This window comes from Chanos chanos, chromosome 7 (genome assembly GCF_902362185.1).
Source record: "Chanos chanos chromosome 7, fChaCha1.1, whole genome shotgun sequence".
Taxonomy (NCBI): Eukaryota; Metazoa; Chordata; class Actinopteri; order Gonorynchiformes; family Chanidae; genus Chanos; species Chanos chanos.
The window spans coordinates 33,945,490-33,968,043 of record NC_044501.1 but is presented as its reverse complement, the minus strand read 5'-3'; the positions used below and the strand labels follow the sequence as shown (position 1 = coordinate 33,968,043).

At 44.9% G+C, this 22,554-nt stretch overlaps 1 protein-coding gene across 1 annotated transcript in view; it reads right to left on the bottom strand.

The window, feature by feature from the left end:
- Positions 1 to 2,890: 2,890 nt before the first annotated feature.
- shroom4 (shroom family member 4) overlaps positions 2,891 to 22,554 on the bottom strand; it is a 38,245-nt gene continuing 18,581 nt past the window's right edge. The window contains exons 3-10 of the mRNA XM_030780395.1: positions 12,437 to 12,595; positions 7,887 to 10,650; positions 6,097 to 6,158; positions 5,321 to 5,992; positions 4,439 to 5,110; positions 4,029 to 4,128; positions 3,412 to 3,684; positions 2,891 to 3,207 (exon numbers count right to left, since the gene is read on the bottom strand). Coding sequence (XP_030636255.1) covers positions 2,911 to 3,207; positions 3,412 to 3,684; positions 4,029 to 4,128; positions 4,439 to 5,110; positions 5,321 to 5,992; positions 6,097 to 6,158; positions 7,887 to 10,650; positions 12,437 to 12,595 — 4,999 coding nt within the window. The 3' untranslated portion in view covers positions 2,891 to 2,910. The remainder of the gene's footprint in view (positions 3,208 to 3,411; positions 3,685 to 4,028; positions 4,129 to 4,438; positions 5,111 to 5,320; positions 5,993 to 6,096; positions 6,159 to 7,886; positions 10,651 to 12,436; positions 12,596 to 22,554) is intronic.

The following is a 22,554-nucleotide window of genomic DNA, read 5'->3' as shown; positions in this document are numbered from 1 at the left end:
ACAGACATGACAGTAATAGAGTAAATCATGATTAACTTACAGCATGGCCAATGTTGTGGGCGGCCGGTTTGCTTGTGATGTTGCGCTGCTGCACCAAACCCGAATGTTTGGGAGCTAAATGCAACTTTAGAAGACTCCGCAGAAGTCCAGACATGATGTACTTCACCATAAATGGCTATCGCAGAAAATAAAAAAGTGCTTTGCGTTCTGGTTCTTCCGCCCTCCTTTAAATTACAATTACTCCAGTTGTCTCCCGTTAACAGGTGTGTCTAATCCACGAAAACGAGCGTCTGATCTCATGCCAGAAAACTAAGCGGCCTCAAGCAACCGCTATTTCGATTTACTTTTGAATTAGCGGAATTTCCCAAGCTCTTGTTTGCAGTGCAAACATTGCCAGAGGCCATGTTAATATATCTTTTCTATACTTCTGAGTCTCTCATATAGGCACCAAGAACAAACCGCTGTCGGTACGATTCGAGACCAAGTACTGACACCTCGTGGACACAACAACAACAACAACAATATTAATGTACTGCTTCTGTTTCGAAAGAAAAAAAGACAGAAAAAGAGAAGTGAAATCAGTCTCTTTTGTCGCTGTGATGAATCACTGGTGATTCATCACAGTAAAGCGGTCATAAATCATAAACTTTTTTGCCCTGGGCTTTACATCTGTAGCTTTTACTTAGATGATAGCCAAAAAAGTATAAGGTGATGGCATGGTTTGTCACATGCCTGCCAGTGTGAGTGTACTATTAGTGTACTCTCTCTTTCACAGGCACAGGCACAGACACACACACACACCTGCTCACTTTTGAAAAATAACTTATGGCTCTCCTACCAAAATATGAGTGGGAGCAAACAGAGAAAACCAAAAAGAACTCAAAACGAAATAAAAACCAGGATGGCAGACAATTTGTTTAAAATATTCTTATTATTATTATTAATGGTACTTATTTGAATTTTTACAAAACATTTTTTTCAATAAAACAAGAGGTTCAAGTTGAGAAAGGGACGAGGGCTTCTCCTTAGACCCAACTTATTACCTTCTTACACTTCCAGTTCTATCAAAATCATTTAAAACGGTATAATATACAGAAAAAGCAACGTGTATATACAGCAGAAATCAACAGGTTTACATGGACATTTTGCATACAAGAAGATACAAACATTCCTTTTTTTTGGCATTCCCTCAATATTAATTGAACACTGTAGTCTTAAGGACTCATGGAATCATCATCAAGAACAGAACGTAATAGATTAAATCAATACTTTTTCTCTGGTCTAAAGTCTCAAGGCAGTACGGGATCAAATAAAGCAGCATTGCATGAGGGGGAAATTTCCAGTTCCTCTCCACGTAATGGTGAATGACTTAGTAGCAATCTGTCCTTTATTATTAGCAGTGCTAAGAAAAGTGTGTGTGTGTGTGCATATGAAAGTATGTGCCATGCTTAAGTAGACTTACGTAGATTAATGCAGTGACAAACTCCAGAACTTAAAAAAAAAAAAAAGAAGTGGATTTAAGAATCTTGAGTGATTAATTCATGACATCCAACAACTGATGTTTGATAAAATTGCTATTTACACATCGGTTTATGACTTGCATTCAGTAGACTGCAGGTCTCTAGCAGGAGGGAAAAAGTCTTCCTAACACCACTGAAACCTCTGGGAAGATTAGACACGTTGATCTTATCAATAGCACCACCTGTTCTGTTGTAGTGTTATATTTAAACAGAAGGACAAATCTTTGGCAACAATATAGTCAATGTCCAAAATGTAGGCAACGAAGAATACAGATAAATCCTCAATACAGTGAGGCGCTCGTAACGGAATGATACTGCATTATGCCTCTATTGTTCTTCCGCTGTGCCCCGCAGCAAAGAAGACTTCATCACATCTGTCAATCAATGGTTGTCCCGGCAACCAACGTCATGAGGAGCACAGATGAGAGGTACGAGCCTCAATACAGTAAAATGATCAATTTGTTTACTTTCAACAGATTCCAGTTTTTTTGTTTGTTTGTTTGTTTGTTTTAAAGGAAGAAAAAAACCCAAAGTCTTGGTGACTCTATTTGCGGCTGGGTGCTGTTATTCTGCCTGATATGTTGTTCCATGTTAACGCTGCCCCAGTACATGATAATACTGCCTATATACAAAAAGAGATTCACAAAGATAAACGAGGAAATGATGGGTGGCACAGCCAATCAATTCCATGAATCAGTTCTCAGGCTAAGAAACACACACACACACACACACACACACACAAAAAAACCAAAACGTCAAGATGCTTTGCCTCGTGATATACACTGTGCTGATAGTTAACAGCTCCAGTCATGTTCTGTGGGCTGGAGAGTAACCTAGCACCATGATTTTACATGTTGTTATTGGGTGAGACACATAAATAAATAAATAACGAGGCAGGAATCCTTCTTCAGTATAGGCAAGTGATTGACACACACACACACACACACACATACAAAAAAGTGCTCTTTGGCCGTATGATGTAGTGTGCATAGCGCGGAGTTGCCACTGACTAGAGTAAAAAAACCATCGCAACAGTCAAATGTTGTGTAGTGTTTACTGCATGTTCAAAAGGAAGCAGCTTCTAAAGCAGTGTTAAGTAGACTTCATATGGGTAGGTATGACAGAAGCGTGAATATACGTCTTTGCGGTCCACCCTAAAGATAAAAGATTAATTTTTGTGCATCCGAACTATGATCACTGTACGTAAGTTTCCTGTCTTCAGAACAGTGTGTTCATCAGTCCTTAGTTATAGCTGCTGTGGCTTTCAGTACAGCTGCAATGCTTTTCCTCAGGCCCATCCATATGTGTCCGCTCAATGCTTATACCCAGACACACACACACACACACACACACACACACACACACACACACACACACAGTGTCCCTTATATTAAAGCCCATAGGCTATTCCAGCGCCCATCCCCACACCAAGACCCAGGCCAAGGCTCTCACGTAGTCCCCGGAGTTGCTCCTCTCCAAGTCGGATCTTATCCTCCAGCTGCCTCTGCTCCACCAGCAGAGCGGCTTTCATCTTGACAAAGTGGCTGTAGTCTCTCAGCTGCTCCGGGGTAAGGCAGCGGCCTAACACCCTGCCCACGGCCTGCTCGCGCCTGTCGACATGTTCCTTCAACTCTTGGGCTTCACCCAGCTGAGCGAGGAGTTGTTTCTTCTTCTCCAGCAGGGGGAGCTGTTGTACCACACAGAAAAAAAAACACAACAAAAAAAAAAACAGAGAAGCATGTGGATTATGATTAAGCAAAACAAACACATAGCAAACTGTGGAGCTCGAAACACACACATACACACACACACACACACACACACATAGGTAAATTAACAGACTCACTGACATATACAGACATCAACAGATACACACAAAAACTCTCCTCACCCTTTCACTGTGGCCAGAATCGGAGTCTAGGCAGTCGAGGGCGCTTTCAACTCGGAGCAGCCGACTGGAGAGGGACAGCAGCAGGCTGACCACTTTGTCCAGGTCCCCGATGAACATGCGATACTTGTCCACTTCGTTGGGCTTGCACACGGCGAGAACCAGGCTCTCCACTTCCTCCCCGAGCTGAGCGTTCGCCCTGATGTCCTCCTGCAACCCTCTCTGAGCCTCTCGCAGCACCCCAAGTTTCTTACGCAGACTCTCCATGAGCTGCTTCTGCAAGGTCAAAACCCATAAAGACAAGACAAAGATAAGATACGATAAGTTAAGATAGAACTTTATTCATCCCAAAGGAATGAGTAAGTCAAGTCAGAAAGTGTGCTCCATATACCCTCAGTGGAAGCAAAGGCACACGCAAACCTCGCAATACACAAAAAATACTCCACAAAGTGTATGCTATATAATCTACGCTAAATATTACGCTCTTTTTTAAGCTACACAATGTGAACTATGCACAGCTATACGCTGAAAGCTATACACAAACGTAAAAGTTTAATATAAAGTATACCATATTGAAAGCCTCGTAAACATACAAGAGAGTTCGGTAGTTCTGTCCATACCTTGTAGTTGAGCTCTTCGTCTTCCTCCGGGTTGCTTATCTCTGAGAAGTCCATTTTGTTGAGGAGATGGGTTTTGGAAGAAGAGTCTGATTTTGAGTGTCTGTAAATGGGACACGGACATTTGTGAACATTTGCCAGCAGCAGCAAATACGACGACAACAACAACAACAACAACAACAACAACAAAAGACAAAATATGCCAAGGCATCAAATCATTTTTTTCTGTGTCTGATCTATGATCACATGTATATCAGAGGCTACATAAAGGACCGCTCTGTAATTATCAACTGTTCTTTTGCTTCCGAAGTAGAACACAAAGAACGGTCCACGTTGACATACCGTGCAATCCCGCTGCTTGTAGACTAAAAGTGTATTATTTTTTAGGATAAAAGACACAAATCCCTCCTCACCTCTCCAGCGTGTCTCCACTGTGCTCCATTACTGGGTATCCCCCTCTCCAGCTCCCTCCTCCGGTAACTGTCTCCGGGCTGTGAGGGAACAGTTCCCCAATCAGCTCCTGCCTGGACTTAGTTCCACACTCCTCATCCAGGAGGGAGTCTACCAAGGACCCCCTCGGCCCTCTCCTCGCGCCCATAACCTGTGCTTCCTCCTCGGGCAGCGTGTCGATGTCGGTCTCTAGGACGGTGGCGGGCTGAGCGAAACACTGGATCTCCGTCCGTTGTTCCCTTTGTCTCCCCTCCTCCTCGCCTCCCTCATTCTCGTGGTACTCATCTATGTCCGTTTCCAGCGGTACATCTCTGTCTTCGCCGGGGGTCGCACTGCGAACAGAAGGTTCCTGATTTTTGTAAGCTGTGTTGGGAATGTCTCTTTGATGGTGTTGCAAGTGCTGCTGGTAGTTGTAGTTCATGGCAAAGTAGGACTCCGGTGTGACAGCATCCCCATAGGTGCCATTTTCCAGGGGTGGGGTAGTGCCATGGACCGTCGAGGTGCTGTGAGGCCCTGTAGGATTTTGTGGGGTCGTCCTATCCCATTCTGCTACCCCTCTGTGCTTTAGCGAGACAGGCTTCACCACTGCTGGCCGGGGCTGATCCAAATGCGGCGCAGTGCTTGGATCAGAAATCCTGAAATGGGAAGTGTGGTCACATGTAGGACCTTGTGTTACATAAGGTTACGCAGAAGAACTTCCATGTCATATCAAGGTCAGTAAGGTCATGCAAAGGCCAAACGCTGTGCACATATGAAACCCTCAGACTACTGCTGCCACCCATGTCTGTACAACCCATAAAAACAGCTGAAAACACACAGAAATGTGGCGTGAGTTTGAGTCTTACCTTGTACCTATCTCAGGCACGGACGTGGTTGCGGATCTGTGAATATCTTGGTGCTGTGAGGGCGTCTCTCTTTCCCTTGGAGGAGGGGCCACGGGTTTGAAGGCCCTGTGTGTGAAGGCTGGACTGGGTGGAGCCTGTGGGTAGTCCTGGCAACATCGTTGACAGCTCTCAGTGCCCTCTCTTGGAGGGAGGCTATAAGACCGCTGACGGGTCATTTCGAGAGCGCTGGTGTTTCGTGATGCCCATGGCTGGGGTGGCAAGATAGGAGCCCAACTGGGCTGAGGAGAAGAAGTAGAAGAATTGGAGGACGGAGGTGGGGAGGGGAAGAGGTTGTGGTGAGATGCCCGTCTCCGATGGAACTGCTCCCAGTTTGGGGGCGGGGGACGTGGTGGAGGGGGGCCTTTTTTCTTCTTTGAGTTGTCTACAGACGCTCCACTTTCATCCACCTCTTTCAGAGCGGACACGGACACTCCACCGACATTAGCACAATCAAGTCGCTGTGTGGCCACACGCAAGTCATTCTCAGACATGGCTCGGCTTCGAAGTGGGGACGACATCAAAGGGTTCTTGTCCGCGTTGTTACTGGACAGCCTGTTACTCCAGTGGTTCTGAAAGCCATTGCTCACAGCGCCCTCTCCCTGCCTGGAGTCCCGCCTGCTCCTGGAATAATCCCTGGGAACAGGAAATACTGGGTGAGTGTGTGCAGATCCATCCTATGAACCAGCTGGATTTTTTCCCCCCCTCTGTACACCGTTAAAGACAGAAAGTGACCTTACTTTTCAGTCAGGCTGAAGTTCCTATTGAGTTTGGTTTGTTCTCTCTCCCGCACAGGATATGCCTGTGGAAGAGATTTGCCAAGTTATTCAACAAAGGAATGCAGTTATGGTCGTTACAGTTCCCTTCTATGAATGGCTCCTCAAATCAGAGGTATAAGAATGATCTTACATAAGGTTCACAAGGGGGGAGGTTAAAATTAAACACCCAAGCGATGCCAAGCTGGTCAAATCTGAGAACACAATTTTCTCTGAGACCATGTACAATTAAAAAAAAATCTGTATTTAAAAATGAGAGGGCATTTAAAGCACTGAAAAGATTTCTAAAGCCAACAGCTAAAGCACGGCCTAGGTTTTCAAATCATTTTTACCATGGGCTACATTTTCAAATAATTTTCAAAACCAACCAGCTAAAAATGGTCTACATTTTCAAATCATTTTACTTACAGAGGGACATAAATTGTGTGTGTACCAAATGATAAAACCTCATACTTATTCAACTTCCATGTAAGACTGGAGCCAGTTTATGAAATCTTGTTGGGTTTTTTTTCCCTTCAAATATTCTGTGTATTGGCCAACCTTTTGGCTTGTGGGCCTTTGAGGAAGCCCACTTTTAATATGTCCCGCACATCTGGTAATATTAAAAGCGAACTGGACTCAGTCGATATAAAACAAGAGTCTTGCCCTTATCTTCATGACATTCCACAAAGGGACGTTCATTTGAGCATTACCAAACAATAGAATACAGAGTTTAAGACCAGTGAGTTTTAAACTAGAAAGATACTTATAAATCAAGCAAAACAGACCTTTTCAAACAAAAATATAAATCAAATTTTCCCTTCAAGATGCAAAGTCCTTTGTAAAAATGTCACTTCAGTTCACCACATCTGAGTGGGATGACTTACAGATTTCATTATGATACACAATGGTGCCGTAAAGACTGAGCTTTATACAATACATATTCCACCAACATATCAATTCATTCTCACTTCAGTTCCATGTGATTCAAAGCAGATATATCACTCACTGCCTTGGTACAGCAAAGACATCATTTTTCCTATGGCACTACTTGATTATAGGTCATAAAAAAGTATGAATTGGCAAATTTACAGACAACATATGCTCTTAATACATGTTTGTGTGCACAAAGGGGGGGGGGGGGTAAGGCACTCCTCAAAACTCATGCCTCTTCCAAAGTTATTGTTGGCTGGCTCTAGAGCTTCTAAAGTTATGTGGTTCTGATCCAATCATGCAACCAACCCAGGAACTTGCTTCAGGTCCAGCGGGATAAATAAATCTCTTTGCCTTGTTCAGTTTCAGATATAAAACTGGCAAACAACCTTTACAATGTAACCACAATGCAATGCTTACAACAGGACTGCTATTTCATTTTAAACTGAAAAAAAAACGGAGACAAATAGTTTGTGAGAGAAAATGTGTGTTTTTATGTGTGCATGTGCATGCTGAGCCATGTCCCTATGGTGCAAAGATGCATTTATGTTTGTATTTTGAATGTTTGTGTGAGTGAGAGTTTGAGAGAAGAGCTTCGCTCCAGCCCTGCACAAATAGCTCTGATAGGTCCAGAAGTTGATCTCTAAGGAGTACATCTGCTGAGTAGAAACAATTTAGTGATGAGAGCTGGAGCAAACACCTGCAGGAAGTTTGTCTCATTTGAGGGGGGAGGGGGCGGACTACCTGACGTGTAAGTAAAAATGAAGGAGCAAGAGGGGTCACATAAACTATGCACGAGTGTGCACGCAGTTTGTTCTTTGGTGCAGAAATTTTCAACTGACCTCTGTTGGAGTGCAGCTCCTGGGTTTGTATTCAGGATGCAGGCACTGGCTGTCACGCTGATACTGTTGGCCACTCACGGGATGGAAGGCGGAACGGGGACTGTAGGCGTCCATGTCGGCGTTGCCATGGTAACACGCCGGGGGCTGATAAGAGGAATGATTCTGAAGACTGGGTGTCTGTTTCTGTTTGGCCTCGTGGCACACTGACTGGGTCACCGGGTCAGAGTGAAGGTCATGCCCTAAGTGCTGGGGTTCTCTGGCCGTTTCCCATTCTCTCTCCCTCTGCAACACTCTCTGTTGCTCCCCTTTCTCTCTGTCCCTGTGTTCTTCTCTCTCCCTTTCCCTCTCCTCCATTTCTCTTTGCCTCTCCCTTGCATCCTCTTTTTCCCATTCCTTAAGTCTCTCTTGCTCCCGTATTCTCTCTTGCTCCCTTACTTGCTCTTCTTCTTTCAACCTTTCCAACTCCCTCAATCTCTCCTGTTCTCTTTCACATTCTCTCTCATGTTCTCTCATGATCTCTATTTCTTTGTCACGCTCCCGTCCTCCAGTAACCGACTGCCTCCTGGAGTCCACTGCAGGGATAGAGGCTCCATCCTGGACTCCACCCTGATAGGAGAACCTTCTCCGGCCTACGTCTTGAGCTGACTGAAGGGTATCAGCACTAGACAAACAGGGTTGTCTCCCATGTCTTTCTGGTCTCTGGCGTCGGCTTGTCAGTCCGGACAGATTGGACACAGACATGCTAAGATTCCTGCTCGTTTCTTCAAAGAACTTCATACGGTCAGCAAAAGGAGGGATGTCACACTCATCCAACCGGCTTGACAAACGACTGCTAGATGAGGTAGCCTTCCCGACCCGTATTCTTCCAGTTGTCCCACACGATGTCTGCCCTGCATCTTCACCCTTCCTCCTCTCTGTTGGCTCTAGCTCTGGTTGTAACTTGTGCTCTGGTGTCCAACGCCAACGGCGAGCTTTCCCTACTGGTGCAAGCTCTTCGACCACACGCACAGAGACTTGCCTTGTCTGCTCAGGTGGCTGGGTCTGATTCTGGTCATCCTTTGAGTCCTGGGGATCCACAGCATTTAAGTGAGCAGGTTCCATTCCCTTTACTGGACCATCTACCAATCTTTGCTGAGGCTTTGAGGTTGAGTTTTGCCCAGTGAACTGAGCCTGTGCAGAGTGATCAGTCTGCCAAGAGGCATGATGACTAGCTTTGGTCCAAACTTTAGGTTGATGGATTTCTGCTGGTTTTGACTGAGCTTCCTCATCCAACTGAAGCTCTCCAGTTTCTTCTTCCTCCACCATCTCCCCACTGTAAAGTAAACCTCCTGGGCCTTTGCTCTTCTGCAGCTGGGCTTTCTTCCTCTGGATCTCATTACGCAAGTTGGTAGCAAAGCGCTCGCTGCGTCGGCGCGACTTGGATGAGCGGAACTGACGCCTCTGTGAGGGTTTGGGATACTCAGCTCCACCCACTGTCCCTCCTCCTCTTTCTTCAGTCTCTGCCAGTAAAGTATCCACACTTGCCGCTGTGCTGAGCGGCGCAAAATCTGAACTCAGAACGCACGATGCTGTGGAAGGCCCACATCCAGAGTCTCCTTTCCCAACAGGTTCTCCTGGAACGCTGATGGAACGACCCCAGTGGTGTTGGACGGGAGAAGGGGTCTGTCTTGAATCTAATGTGCCTCCTTCAAGTCTGGGATCTTCTGAGTCCAATGTTGCCACTGATCCTGGCGTGGAGCACCTGCTCCCACACCATTTCCCCTGCGATGCCGCATCGGGACTAGTTTCACATAAGTCATCCCTTGGGTGCAAAGGTGACTGGGACCACTGGCTACAAGGGGAAATGGATATGTCACTACGATCACTTGGAAATGCAAGCTGTAGCTGTGAAGCCAGTAATTTCTCGGGGGCACTGTGCCTGTGAGCACTCAATAGGTATTTGTTCTCTGGGAGGATGAGTTGAGAATTCAGCGGCTCTTCAACATCCCTTTGTCCATCAGTGTTTGTTGGAGGTAGAGGGCTTGGGCTGGGTGACACCTTGTCTGGATCCTGGACTTGATTTTTCTTGATATCTCCCTCTTGGCTACAGTCACTACAAGGCGCTCTCTCTGAAATGAGTGTGTAGTACGGTCCTGTACTGTTTCCCTTACATTCTTGTCTGTTTTCCTCGGCCTTACACATGTGGAAGTTCCTGCTCTGCACTTCCTGGGTCTGCTGGAGGTCCTCCATTAGGCAGCAGGATAGACTGGGAATGCCAACAGGGGCAGAGACACAACGTTTGTCGGTGACACCTGGTCTGCCCCTGGTTGCCCTAAAACTGTCTTTCCTCATCGGTGGTTGTGGGGGTGCACTCCTGTCTTCCTCGTAGCTGTAAGAGGACGGCCGGACCTTGCCCTCGAGTTGCCGAGACAGGGACCTGGATTTGAGGCCTTCCTCAGGTATTTCCCCAGGGCCGTTGGCAGAGGAAGAGGGGCGTCCCTCTGTAAACTTCCAAGAGGAGCCCAGGCCCTGAAGCAGGTTGTCCATGGAGTTTGCCTCGTCAGGCCGAAGAGAGACAGTATAGTCTGAGGTATTGGAGCTAGCAGAGAAGGAGCTGTAGGCAGAGTCGCGCTTGTTGTTGAAGATTGCCGGGTCCACTGGAGACAACTGACTGTCGTAGTAACCTTGACTGGGAGGGTTCTCTAGACTTTCCATGCTCCCTACCGAGCTGCTGCGATCTGTGCTGTAGTGTCTGGACAGGTGGCCCCACTGCATAGACAGATCACTACAGAAAAAAGAAAGCAGGGGAGATAATACATATGAGTACATACACAATAAAGAAAGAGAAAAGGAAGGTGGGTCATTTCTGATAAGAGGTCTGAATTTTACATGTATTGTCCAGTGCACAGTCAGAAAACTCAGAATGTGCTAGTAGAAGATATAACACCGCAACACAACAGCTGATATAATTAAAAGACAGTAAAAACTTTTACTTTAGTTACCCATGGTACACTGCATTTGTACTGCAGAATATTACCAAACAATATCATATGGAAAATCGTATCCCTCTTGTTGAAAAGGAGAAAAGCTTCCTGAAAGCTCAGAGTCATTTCTTGAGCACCGCAGTGTATGGGCAGAACCAGGAAGGGAGGAAATGAGGTTTTCCACAGGGGAAATCACCATCATTCCCGGCCCCATCCTCATCCCTATCCGATCCAGTCACCAGGCAATGTGGAACATTCCGCCATCTGGCAGCAACTGCACTGGGGCAGTACAGGTTAGACTGAGTGTCTGAGAACCTCTGCGGTCAAGCACTTTTCTCTGTAAACTGAAGTCTAAGTGCATGCCATTTAAGCATTGTGTTTACATTACAGAGAAAATATGGAAAAAGATAAGATATAACAAGGACAAATATTTAAGTCAACGTAACAAGGACAAACATTAACATTAACATTAAGAGACTAACCTCCTGATAACTGTGATAAAACTGAAGCTGAACTTATAACAAGAATGACATTAAGCAAATGTTCCTTTTTCACTGCTAGGTACACGTTGCATTGTGATGGTAAGCAATCAAGCGAAAGTTGAATTAAGTAGAACTTAGTGTGAAAGCTCCATCACTATGTTGCTGTGTAAACAAACTCTTGTGTAAACGTACTTCAGCAAATTGCAACAATTAAGGATAATCACAGAAAATAAGATCAATGATGGCTATCAAAATGTGATTGCTCTCACTTGGAACAGTGACGTGAACAAGCAGGAAAGAGGAAGAATTTAATGAAAATCTGTACCGTGTCAGAGAGCGCCCACACACACACACACACACACACACATTCACGCAATATACACACACTATTTATTCCCTTTGACACATCCAAATATTTTTTGTGTTAAGCCACCCAAAATTAACAAATTATTTCAAACCTGGACAGCACTGCAGGCACATAGTTATTATAAGCAAAACAAAACCTGATAACACTTTAAATGACTTCAATAACTTATCAAGAAAGTAAAACATTTTTTTTGCATTGTCATCGATTTTTGCCATGAAAGGCAGATTTTGGGACAGATAGCTTTTTGCTGCTTCGTTGGTGATCACTAAAGAATGTCTGAATCAATGTCTGAAAATAGCGGTGGCATCCGGCGAAGCAAATGTTGACATAAGATGTGAGATCACTGGCTTCCTGCTGATTGTTTTCTTTTGGACACTTGTTGGAAGCAAAAAGTTCCCCTCTACAATATAGTTTCACAAAGCTTTTCCCAGTGACCTCACACACACACACACACACACACACACACACACAGGCACAAAAACTGTCTCTCACTCTCTGTCACATCTGTTCTTAAGCCTGGAAAAAGCTACGAGGCCCAAGTCTAATACTAAAAAACCCTGAACACAACAGCCTTACACAGGCACAAACATATTAAGAACCAACTCCTATGGGTTGACCTGTAATCTCAGGGATACAGTAAAACTGATCTTTATCTGTCTCTATGAACCATATCCGAACGAGAAAGAGTACATCTCCTTTTCCGTTTTGTCAGTGAAGTGCGTGTGGTACTGTGCTCACCTGTTTTCTCCCCTGGAGTGCCATGGTACACTGAAGGGTTCGGGGTGGAGCTGCATGGCCAGGGGGCCGTCTGCGGTCCCTGAAGTGCCCAGAGCACTCGGGGGCTCTGGCAGCCTCGACAGATGCCAGGAGTGAGGTCTGATTATCGGCACGCTGCGCCTGCCGTAGAAAAGAACAGAGATCCAGAAACTGTCGGCATCAAGGGCTAGGCACACTTACAGAGAGACAGGACAGATACAAACACATATAAGGTATGTAGGCCAATGCAAAATGGCTTGTCCCCATATGTCCGTGTCACCACAAACAGACACAAAAAACACTGCTGCTCCATTTGACCGTTAGTGAGTAAGAAGTATACGCAGCAAAGTCACACAGATGAGTCACGGTATCAGTGCGTACCCTTGACCATTCATGGAAATGCGTTGGCTACAAAAACAAATGACGAACTGAAACTTCCACTTTACAACAAGTGATCACGAGATTGTATTAGCAGTCCATTATTAACAAGTTTTTGCTCTCAAAAAAACAAAAAAAACAAACAAAAAAAACAATAGTCAGCATTCATGACTGTAACTGTCTCTAATAACTCACGGACACTTGTGACATCTCAGGATCTTGTATCAGAGCTAGTTCCTTTTTCATGTTTCTTAAAACTGACGGGGATTTTTTTTTTCCATTGCCACATTGAACACCAGATTTGTGTAGTGTGAGACAATTCAAAAAATGTCAAATGTCAGTAGAAGTTCTCCAAGGTTCTCCCCAGGTCATCCCAGACTGTCGACAAATCAAGGAGCTGCTACTTTTGAGATAATAACAGATGTCTCCCAAGGATAAAGCTGGTTACGAATGGCTTAATATTAAGAAGTACTAATGTCAACAACAACACAGAAAAAACGTGTTGAAAAATACGGATACTCATCAAAATGGGATTTCAGATAGGGAGACTCTTGAAACCATGCTTTTTGGGTTTTTTGGTTTTTTTGGGGGTTTTTTTGGCATGAAGCAGTGGCCTTCAGATGTTTATGTTTACAGTGCTGATCGCTTAAGCCCATGTCCAAAGTAAACGAAATCAAACAGAGTTGGATTATTTTGGCCTTTTTTTCTTTTCTTTTTTTACTGTCATGACTTTCTGTTACCCTGAGAATGTTTATCATAGTTGTCACCAACTGGCGACTTTATCGTGTGAAATGTTATCATAATATGATTAATGATACTAAATACAACAAATTCTTGAATCCTGATTTACTCAAAGCTGTTGAAGACAGTATAGACGTGAACCAAATAAATGAGAGATTGAACATTATTAAGTTTTGGTTAACCTCTACTGAGGACAACTCATTGACATAAAAAAGCCAAGATAAGCTTTTGCCTTAAGAAACTATTAGATAAATCAGTTAGATAAAAGCAGTAATTTTAATTGTTGTATCTAGTTGCTTTACATTAGAGACAACTAAAGAAATTCCTAAGACAGATCCTGATTCTGCTTATACGTCTATTTTCAACAAATGTCTACAATTTTTACTGCAAACCAAAGAAAGTGTACAATCAAGCACAACTATGGTATCTACTACCAACTTGTTAGTCTGTCTTGAATAGAAGTCAAGGACATAAGCATCACTAGCTCTCTGCAACAGACTGAACAAAGACAACAAAGATAACAGACCTCACTCTTCAAACTCACTATCGCTGTGTTTGTGTTCTGTTTGCCCCAGCAGAGAGACAGTGTTCGTGCCCACAGGAGTAGGGCTTCTATGCACAGATGTGAGAAAAACCCTTGAGTTGATACTCACAATGCTCTTCACAAATCCAGCTGACGTCTGCGACTTTGGAAGAGAGAGAGAGAGAGAGAGAGAGAGAGAGAGAGAGAGCAAATCTTTTGCCTAGGAAATCTTCTCCAACACAGATCTGAGCTTCTGGTTAGAAGCTGTTAAAGGTAAATCCACTCAGAAGAGGGTGTCATAAATCTGAGATTCAAGTTCCAGATTATTCCATTAGCGTAGTGGTCCACGAAAATGTCCTCATGTTCATTAAACGACAGTTCTGCCTCTACTTTGGCCTCGTAAACGTTAAGCAGGACTGGCAGCGGTGTGAACCCTTGTGGTCAGTCAGCTGTACTGAGACGGCCAGAGGCGCTGACCAGGTTTCAAGTCCAGGAAAAATTAACTGACAAATACCCGTCACACTCCTCTCTCTTCCTCCTCTCCACCCCCCTAACCTTGCTTATTTCAGTCAAAGACTCTCTCTCTCTCTCTCTCTTGCTCTCTCCACCTCCATCTCTTTCTAATGACATCAGGGGGCAGGAAGTGGTGCTTAGACTAAGAGGAAACTATGTTCAGAGGAGATAAAGAGGCAAGCTGCTGCTAAAATAATACCCACTCTTCTCGCATTTTATTGTTTCAATGAGAGAAAAAAAATGTGAGGGCTACTTCCTGTCTCTCTCAGAGAGAGAGCGAGAGAGAGAGAGAGAGGGAGAGAGAGAGAACCATCAGCATTAGCCTCTAAGAGTGCGGAAAGACAGAACCTGAGAGAGAGAACGAACAGGACAGTACAATAAAGAAGAGGGGGAGAGAGAAAAAGAGAGAGAGAGAGAGTCAAAGAGGGAGGGAGAGTAAAAGAGAGAGAGAGAGAGAGAGAGAGAGAGAGAGAGAGAGAGTACGATGGCGAGTTGCCAGGTTAATGTTTTCTTGCCCTTTTCCTTAGTGCTGATAGCACAACAATGTGAACGAAAGGCTGTGAAACAGGAGTCTAAACCTTGGCTATTTAATCAGCAGGTTGTGAGGTAGAAAGACAAGAAAGGAAAAAAAAAGGACTTGACAAAATCCAGCTGTGTCGTATAAACACGTTTTTTGTTTGTTTGTTTGTTTGTTTGATTTTTAAATCAGAGATGCTAGGGGAAACAGAAATAGGGCCATTCTGATAAGGTCAGACAACACAGAATTAAGGGAGCGGGGGAGGGGGGCGGGGGGGGGGACGAGGAAATAAAAGTGCAGGAGTCAGGATGGGTGGGTCAGCATTGGCTGATCAAGTGCATTTCCACGCTTTCCGTTAAAGTGACACTTCAGTGGCAAATTTCACTCATTTCCATACTCTCTCTCTCTCTTATTTATCGTTCAATTTTACATATTTAAGCCATGGCTTCAGCTTCTAATTAATCATTTGAAAAATAAATGCTTAAGGAAAACAGTTTAATTCAGTTTAAAGGGTTTTATTTTATTTTATTTATTTATTTATTTTTCAAAAAATTCAGCTTATTGAGCTAAACAGTGGTAGTTTGTATTTGAGGTACCGCTATGGCCTGGGAGATGAGCTCACCACTGCCTTTTCATTAACTGCTCATTCTGAGCTGTCACTGTGACATTATCAACGATCATACACACACACACACACACACACACACACACACACACACACAAAATTCTGTTTCCATGAGTCAGGGTTGCCTCAGGAAAAATGAAGACGTCTTCTTCTCTCTCATCCTCCCTCTCTCCATCTCTCCCTCCCTCTCTACCCTCAGTCTAATTCTACTCATTTCTTCTTTAATTTCTCTGTCTGGCTTACAGTGAGAATGTGGGTTGGCTATATATTGTATTGGTCAATTTGTTCCATGTGTATCAATACTGCCACAGATCGCATGTGTTTTGACAACTTCTGACCTTCCCTGCAAAGTTCTCAACACGAGACCATAAGAGTCTATAAAAACTCATATTTAAACATTTATGGTAATTTAAGAAAAATACGGCTGAGGTATCTCAAAAGATTCCTTACATGCATTTTCCAGTGTCTGCATTTCTCAAGGCTTTCCATCACTGCGCTCCGTTAGCGTGTTTTCAACGCGCGTTTTATTTGGTTCAATTACGTATGGGACGGATGGTGAAGTATCCAGAAGCCGCTGCTAGAGCTGGAAATGTCATTACGCATGTAGAAGACAATAAAACCAGTTCAAAAGAGGAAAATAAACAGAGAAACCTAATTTCATAATCACGTTAGTCTGAGGTTAGATTTACGAAGATTCCCAACCAGAGTTTCTGGAAAATGTGTGTGTGTGTGTGTGTGTATGCCTTTTGTGTGTATTTGTTTGTGTTTATCTGGGCGGGGGATGAGAATTCCACACATACCACTTCTTCCTCATTTGAGAACAAGAGTAGAGAGGTGGAAATGGGGAGATGGAGGAGTGTGGGGGGGGTTGGATGAACCATGGTCACCTGCATTGATAGCTTCAGCCTAACCCCACTTTGACCCTTTAGGATGCACGCACACACACACACACACACACACACACGCACACACACACACACACACACACATTATGGCCTGTTGTGAAACCAGCAGGTTTTTCTGGTCTTCTGGTCACCCACATCCTCCAAACTGTTCACAGAACCCACCGCTGCATTCCATCCAATCAGCAGGGGCCACTGAGGTGACCAGGACGGCGACGGCGTTCTCCTCCGCCTGCCAGGAAGGGTGAAGTCCAGCCTAGCGCTCACCAGCACAATGCTCTGTTTGTTGTTTTGACTAGGGATCACTTTTCCCTTGGTTTTTTTTTTGGGGGGGGGGGGGTATTTTCTCTAAGAAAAGAATGCACTCCAAAACGCCCCTCGGACAAACAGCTTATCAGCAACGGCTCTGAAAAACCCTTGCGCCCCCACCCTCCCCCCACCCACCTCTTTGGTCAGAAACCGAAACAAAGTGGGCATCCCCCACCAAGGTGATCTGACCATGGCGAGATCGTATAAAACAATAAACTTAAAAACTCCCTCTAAAACCACATCATATTAAACCACATCATATTAACAGGAGTGTAAATAAAAAGTCTCCATTGTCTAAACATACCTTTGCTTCTGTAACCACTCTGAATCCATGTCCTGGCGTCCAATATTTTTTTTAGACTAATTCCATTAGCTAGACAATGCTTTTTTTTTCTCAGAAATGAATTTGTCTTGACTGTATGTGTTGCATAAAGCAAATCCCCATACAGGACACGCTGGAAACGCTACTGTGTGAGATGTGGCATGTCTCTCTGGGGTTAAGAAGACTCTTAATAAAAAGCAGCCATACAGATTTGTGTGGCCAGACTATAATGGAAGCCCAGTAAGAGGCCCCACACAAAGAAGTCTTCTGTCCGCGCTGATGACTCGACACATTACAGGCGCAGTATAATCTCTCCCTCTCTTCACACACACACACACACACACACTCACACACACACACACACAAAGAATAAAAGGTCAGTCTCAAACACATCTGGATAAATGTATGTATGCTCTTTTATCGCAAATTCTCTTAAGGCAGCGCATGGAAAGCTCTGTAAATGGAAAAGTTTCAGTTGTCCTTCTCATCAGGGAGGTGCTCTGCTCAGACCAGAAAACCCAGAACCCAGAAGGAACAGAGAGATAGAGTGAGAGAGAGAGAGAGAAAGAAAGAAAGAAAGAAAGAAGGAAAGAAGGAAAGAGAGAGAGAGAGGAAGAGCTCTGGGAATGTGAAGAATGTCCATTGTTTTCTCAGGAGTGGGGAGCCTTTTGTTTTTCCCGTTTCTTGGCACAGCGGGGGGGGGGGGGGGTGTTGTGTGTGTGTGTGTGTGTGTCTGCCATCCCCTCAGAGTGGTCTTCTGGAAACTTCCTGACGTGGTCATCTTGAACTCTCCTCTCTGCTCTTTCTTAACCAACCAACACCCCCCCCCCTCCCTACCCATGTCCTTTTAGATCAGAAGAAAACCACTGTCCCCTATGGTGCATTCTAATGTTGGCTCATAAACTGAGCCTGGATGGGGGAAGGATAGGGTTGTTGGGGTAGGGGGGAGGGGGTAGTATATCATTGACCTTCTCTTCAGAGCCTTCCAGCCTTTGACTGGGCAGGCAGTGAAAGAAAACTCCTCCAAATGGTTCTTCACCCCTGCTGTGCGCACTCTACTTAGGCCAACATTTGGCCCATTTGCTACTTACGTGCTTGACAGGAGAGACAAGCATTGGGTTTCCCCTTAACATGAAAACCACACGGCGAGCATAAGAATTTCAAAAATCCCTCTACGCATCATTTTTGATGAAAAAAGTCTCCTCTTGAAGAACATGACATTACATTACATGCTCGGAGACTCGGGGACTGCCGGGTATCTCGGCAGTCCGTCAGCGGCGTTTGGTAATTAAGATACCGTGCGTCAGCTCATCGCATTTAAATCGAGATGGATGTGCCGGGGGGGGGGCCAGGACAGCAACACTTCTCACGCTCACATGGCTTTCCTGTACCGTCCTGCCCTTCCTCAGAGTCTATGCGCGCTCCTCAGCAAGTCTTTGATAGACTCCCAGTCTAAACAATGGCCGTGATGTGGAACGCAGCTTGGGTCTGGAGTGACGTCGCGTCGTTTCACAAGCTCCCTTTTCCACCCTTGTCAACGATTAGCGACCGTAAATAATTGGTTTTTGTCTTTGCCCGAGTCCCATGATTCCCAGTCTGAAAGCCTAAATCTGGACCGTGCGGTCAGCGTGTGTCACAGGAAACGTTCTAAGGGCGGACCGGGAAGCGTGATGCGATGGGCTAAGAATTTCCCCTGACTTTTCGCTCCTGTGAAACTGTGGTGACTGCGTTAGAGAGCCAAGGGCTGTACCAAGGCAGGTAAGGCAAAGTTGGCACTTTATCCCACCTTGGGATTTCTAGAAGCTTCTTTTATATATATATATGACAGTTTCAACTAAATAACTTCATAAGACTGACAAAACAATGGGGTAAATGATATGTACCCCTAAAGACTATGTTTCTAATCAGTATGGGACCGCGAACATGGGTAAGTCGCAAACTATGCGCACGACGTCCATTCCAGTCAAGTCTACAACAATGGGATTTGTCTGGCCAGGAAATGGATCACTGCATGACCCAGGACACGGTACACCACAAACATCCTATTTACAGGACTTTAGCTTCCCATTAACAAAACAGTTCCATTTTCTCAAATATATCCATCATAGGGAAACTCGGAGGGGGGAAACAACATCTGCTTTTTTGAAATGATAAAAGGAAGCGGCACCTAAATGTGGAAAAATGACACAAAACGTCAATCAAAAAAAAAAACACGCAGGTGGGGAGGCTGTGTTTGAGCAAAATGAGCGCCTGACCCCGCGCTCATGCCCAGGTACATCTTAAAAGGCATCGTTTACCCCTCCACTCTACGTTTTATTTGACTTAAACCTCCAGACTCTTTTTTCCATTTTGGTTACAGCCTTTCCTCGGGTTCCAGCCCTCTTTTTTTTCTGCCATCGTCCTACCTTTCCGTGCATTCTCTCTTGCTGTCGCTCTTCCAATCGCTACCGATCTGTTCATCCGTGCTTCCCTTCTCCTCTGTCTTCACTTAAGCTAGCCAGCTGTGACGCGGAGTGTTTCTGAAGGTTTAAATGGAGCCTGAAATAGCTGCGCTAGTAAAATGGCAGAGTGAGAAGGGGAGGAAACTAAAGCAGTAAAAGACCAGAACCAGGTGAGTCCCACAGGCTCTGGTTCTTTGTCAAGCCATCCTGCCTGCAACAGGGAACACGCAAACTCTGGAGAGACCAGGTGGCACGGCACAAGAAAGGCTGAGGGTTTTTCCACACACACACACACACACACACACACACACACACACACACACACAGATGTAGACACAAGCAAAAGCCAAAAGAAAAACCAGACAAGAGGGCACTTGAAACCCCCTCTCTAACGCTGACTTACTCAGACACTTGTTCGTCCAGTCACCAGGTTGAGTCAAACGGCGGCGATCGTCTGAAGCCCCGAACGAGGCGTCATGCGTTCCTCCCTGATTTTTACTGGAGGTAATAACGGGCTTTGGCAGGAACCGAACGCTCCGGTTCTGTTCCCAAAGCCTCGGAAAAACACGACGGCGCTGCCCTTGCTTTGACGACGGACTCGTCCGCTGAAGCTCCCCGGAATGTTCTCACAATGTTCTGTGAGTGTTTTGTGGAGCAGTGGCAGAACTGGGGGAACCCCACAAAAAAAAGAAAAGGAAAAAAAAACAACAAAAAAAAAAAAACATGCTCACTTCATTAACAGGAGGGGAGGAGTTGGCCTGAGGAGAGGTAAAATTCATCAGCTTTGAGCAGGAGCAGGAGCAGGAGAAAGAGCAGCCACTCTGACTTAAAAAGGCACTGTTGGTTGTCAGAGTTTGACTCTGAGCCAGGTATGAACAAACATGCCTTCTTAACCTGCCTGTTTCAAATCGCCACACGCACTCACGTAAAGAGATAATCTACATATATAGAAAGTCCAGATCCTTCCCCGGGCATGAGTTTGTGAGCAGGCCAAGATCAAGTCGTGTTCAAACACACACACACACACACACACACACACACACACACACAGTGGCCTCCATTGGCCTGAAAACCACAGAAAGAGAGAAACCGCAGGCTAGGCAACAACACAGACGTTCAGTACAACATTTCTGAATGGCCGCCAGAAAAACGGATATAAAAAAAAAAAAACGGGGAGGAATTTTTTCGCTTTCTACATCCCTCTCACTCTCATGTTCTCTACCCCCTCCGTGAGCACCCCTCCACTGCGGCTAGACCCTTGCAGAGCTGCAGTAACTGCTGACATTTGGTGTGGCTAAGCTGGAACAATCTCGCCGGGCTCAACAAACACACAGCTTTCTTTTTACACCGACTCCTTCCCTACATGAAGGAAATGAATAATTGTGATATGAGGCCTGATATTCTTGCTATGTCAACAGTTCGTTTTGTATGTTCCAATAACTGCAAAATTATTCAGGAGCATATTTACTTTTGTACATATTTCGCAATAAAAGTTCAATCAGACTGGGTTGTGATAAAATGAGATAAACACGAACACAAACGAATGCCCTTGGACTGTCCTTGGAACTACAGTACTTTCCACTGAGATATGTTTACGGACGGTTTCGAAAAGCTGTGAAGCAACAGAGGAGAGACAGAGGAGAGACAGAGAAAGAGAGAGAGAGAGAGAAAGAGAAAGAGAGAGAGAGAGAGAGAGAGAGAAAAACTGAGGAGGGTGGAGAAAGGGCAGCAGGGGAGAGAAAAGCAATGGATGTCCAGGAGACACAGCTGCGCCTGGTAGCTGATACAGTAAAATCACTCAACACACAAGAATGCAGACTACTGACAAAAAAAAAAAAAAAACTAAACAACTTCTGGGAAACTCCCGCCGGCCAACTGAACACGTCTAAAAGCCTGAACACACAAACAAACTCACATGGATGATTTGAGCTGATTAGCAAATATGTTAGCCATTAGAGAATGTGTTATTTTATTTGAGCACACTATCGATTTTTTTTTTTGCGCTATGATCTCAATTCCAGACTGAGTGAAGAAAAATATAAAAAAACGTGTGTGTGGACAATGTGGGCATTCTTAAAACTCATTCTTCGAGAGTTTGCTTTATGATTCACTGTTGAGTTAAGCTGATGAGTGAACACACAAGTGTTTCCAGAGACCAAGGGACCTCATTCTGTCATAACTTAAGTGTCATAAAACAAATCCACCATCAAAAAAGCTATCCGATGAATTCGATTACCACACACCACCCATTTCTCGAACACAGAAAAACTCTCGCATTACCCCAACGTGATAATGTGTTGATGTGATTCACTGGATTAAGGGGAATAGTTATCTAGTACATCCATACAAGGGCTATGTGCCAACGTTTGCTGTTAACTTCTGTTCAGAACGAGTCGCATTCACTGTGAGTGGATGTCAGCTTCATCTGCTGCAGTTCCACCTTCTGCCACAGGGAGGCACTACGTAGGGGGCTAGGCAATATCAATCACCGATAATGAGCAGAAAGCAAAGAGTGACTAAGAGGAAGCGGACGCATTATGCCATTATCCGTCGACACAAAGACAATGGTTCGGAATTGGAAAGGAGCACTGACCTCGGATCAGCTGATCTGAGAAAGGGCTTTGAGTCAGTCAGTTAGTCAGACAGACGGAGTGCCTCTGTACCTAAGTCATGCGGCAGGGGTGACCTCATGTTGGCCAGAAAAACTCTGCTGACGTCAGTACGTATCAGCCCAACCAAAGCAAACAGCCCAGGACAATGAGAGGCAGTTGACGTCTATCTGCGAGGACGACTCTGCCTCCCATGTTTTTTTCGTGTTCACCCATGTGT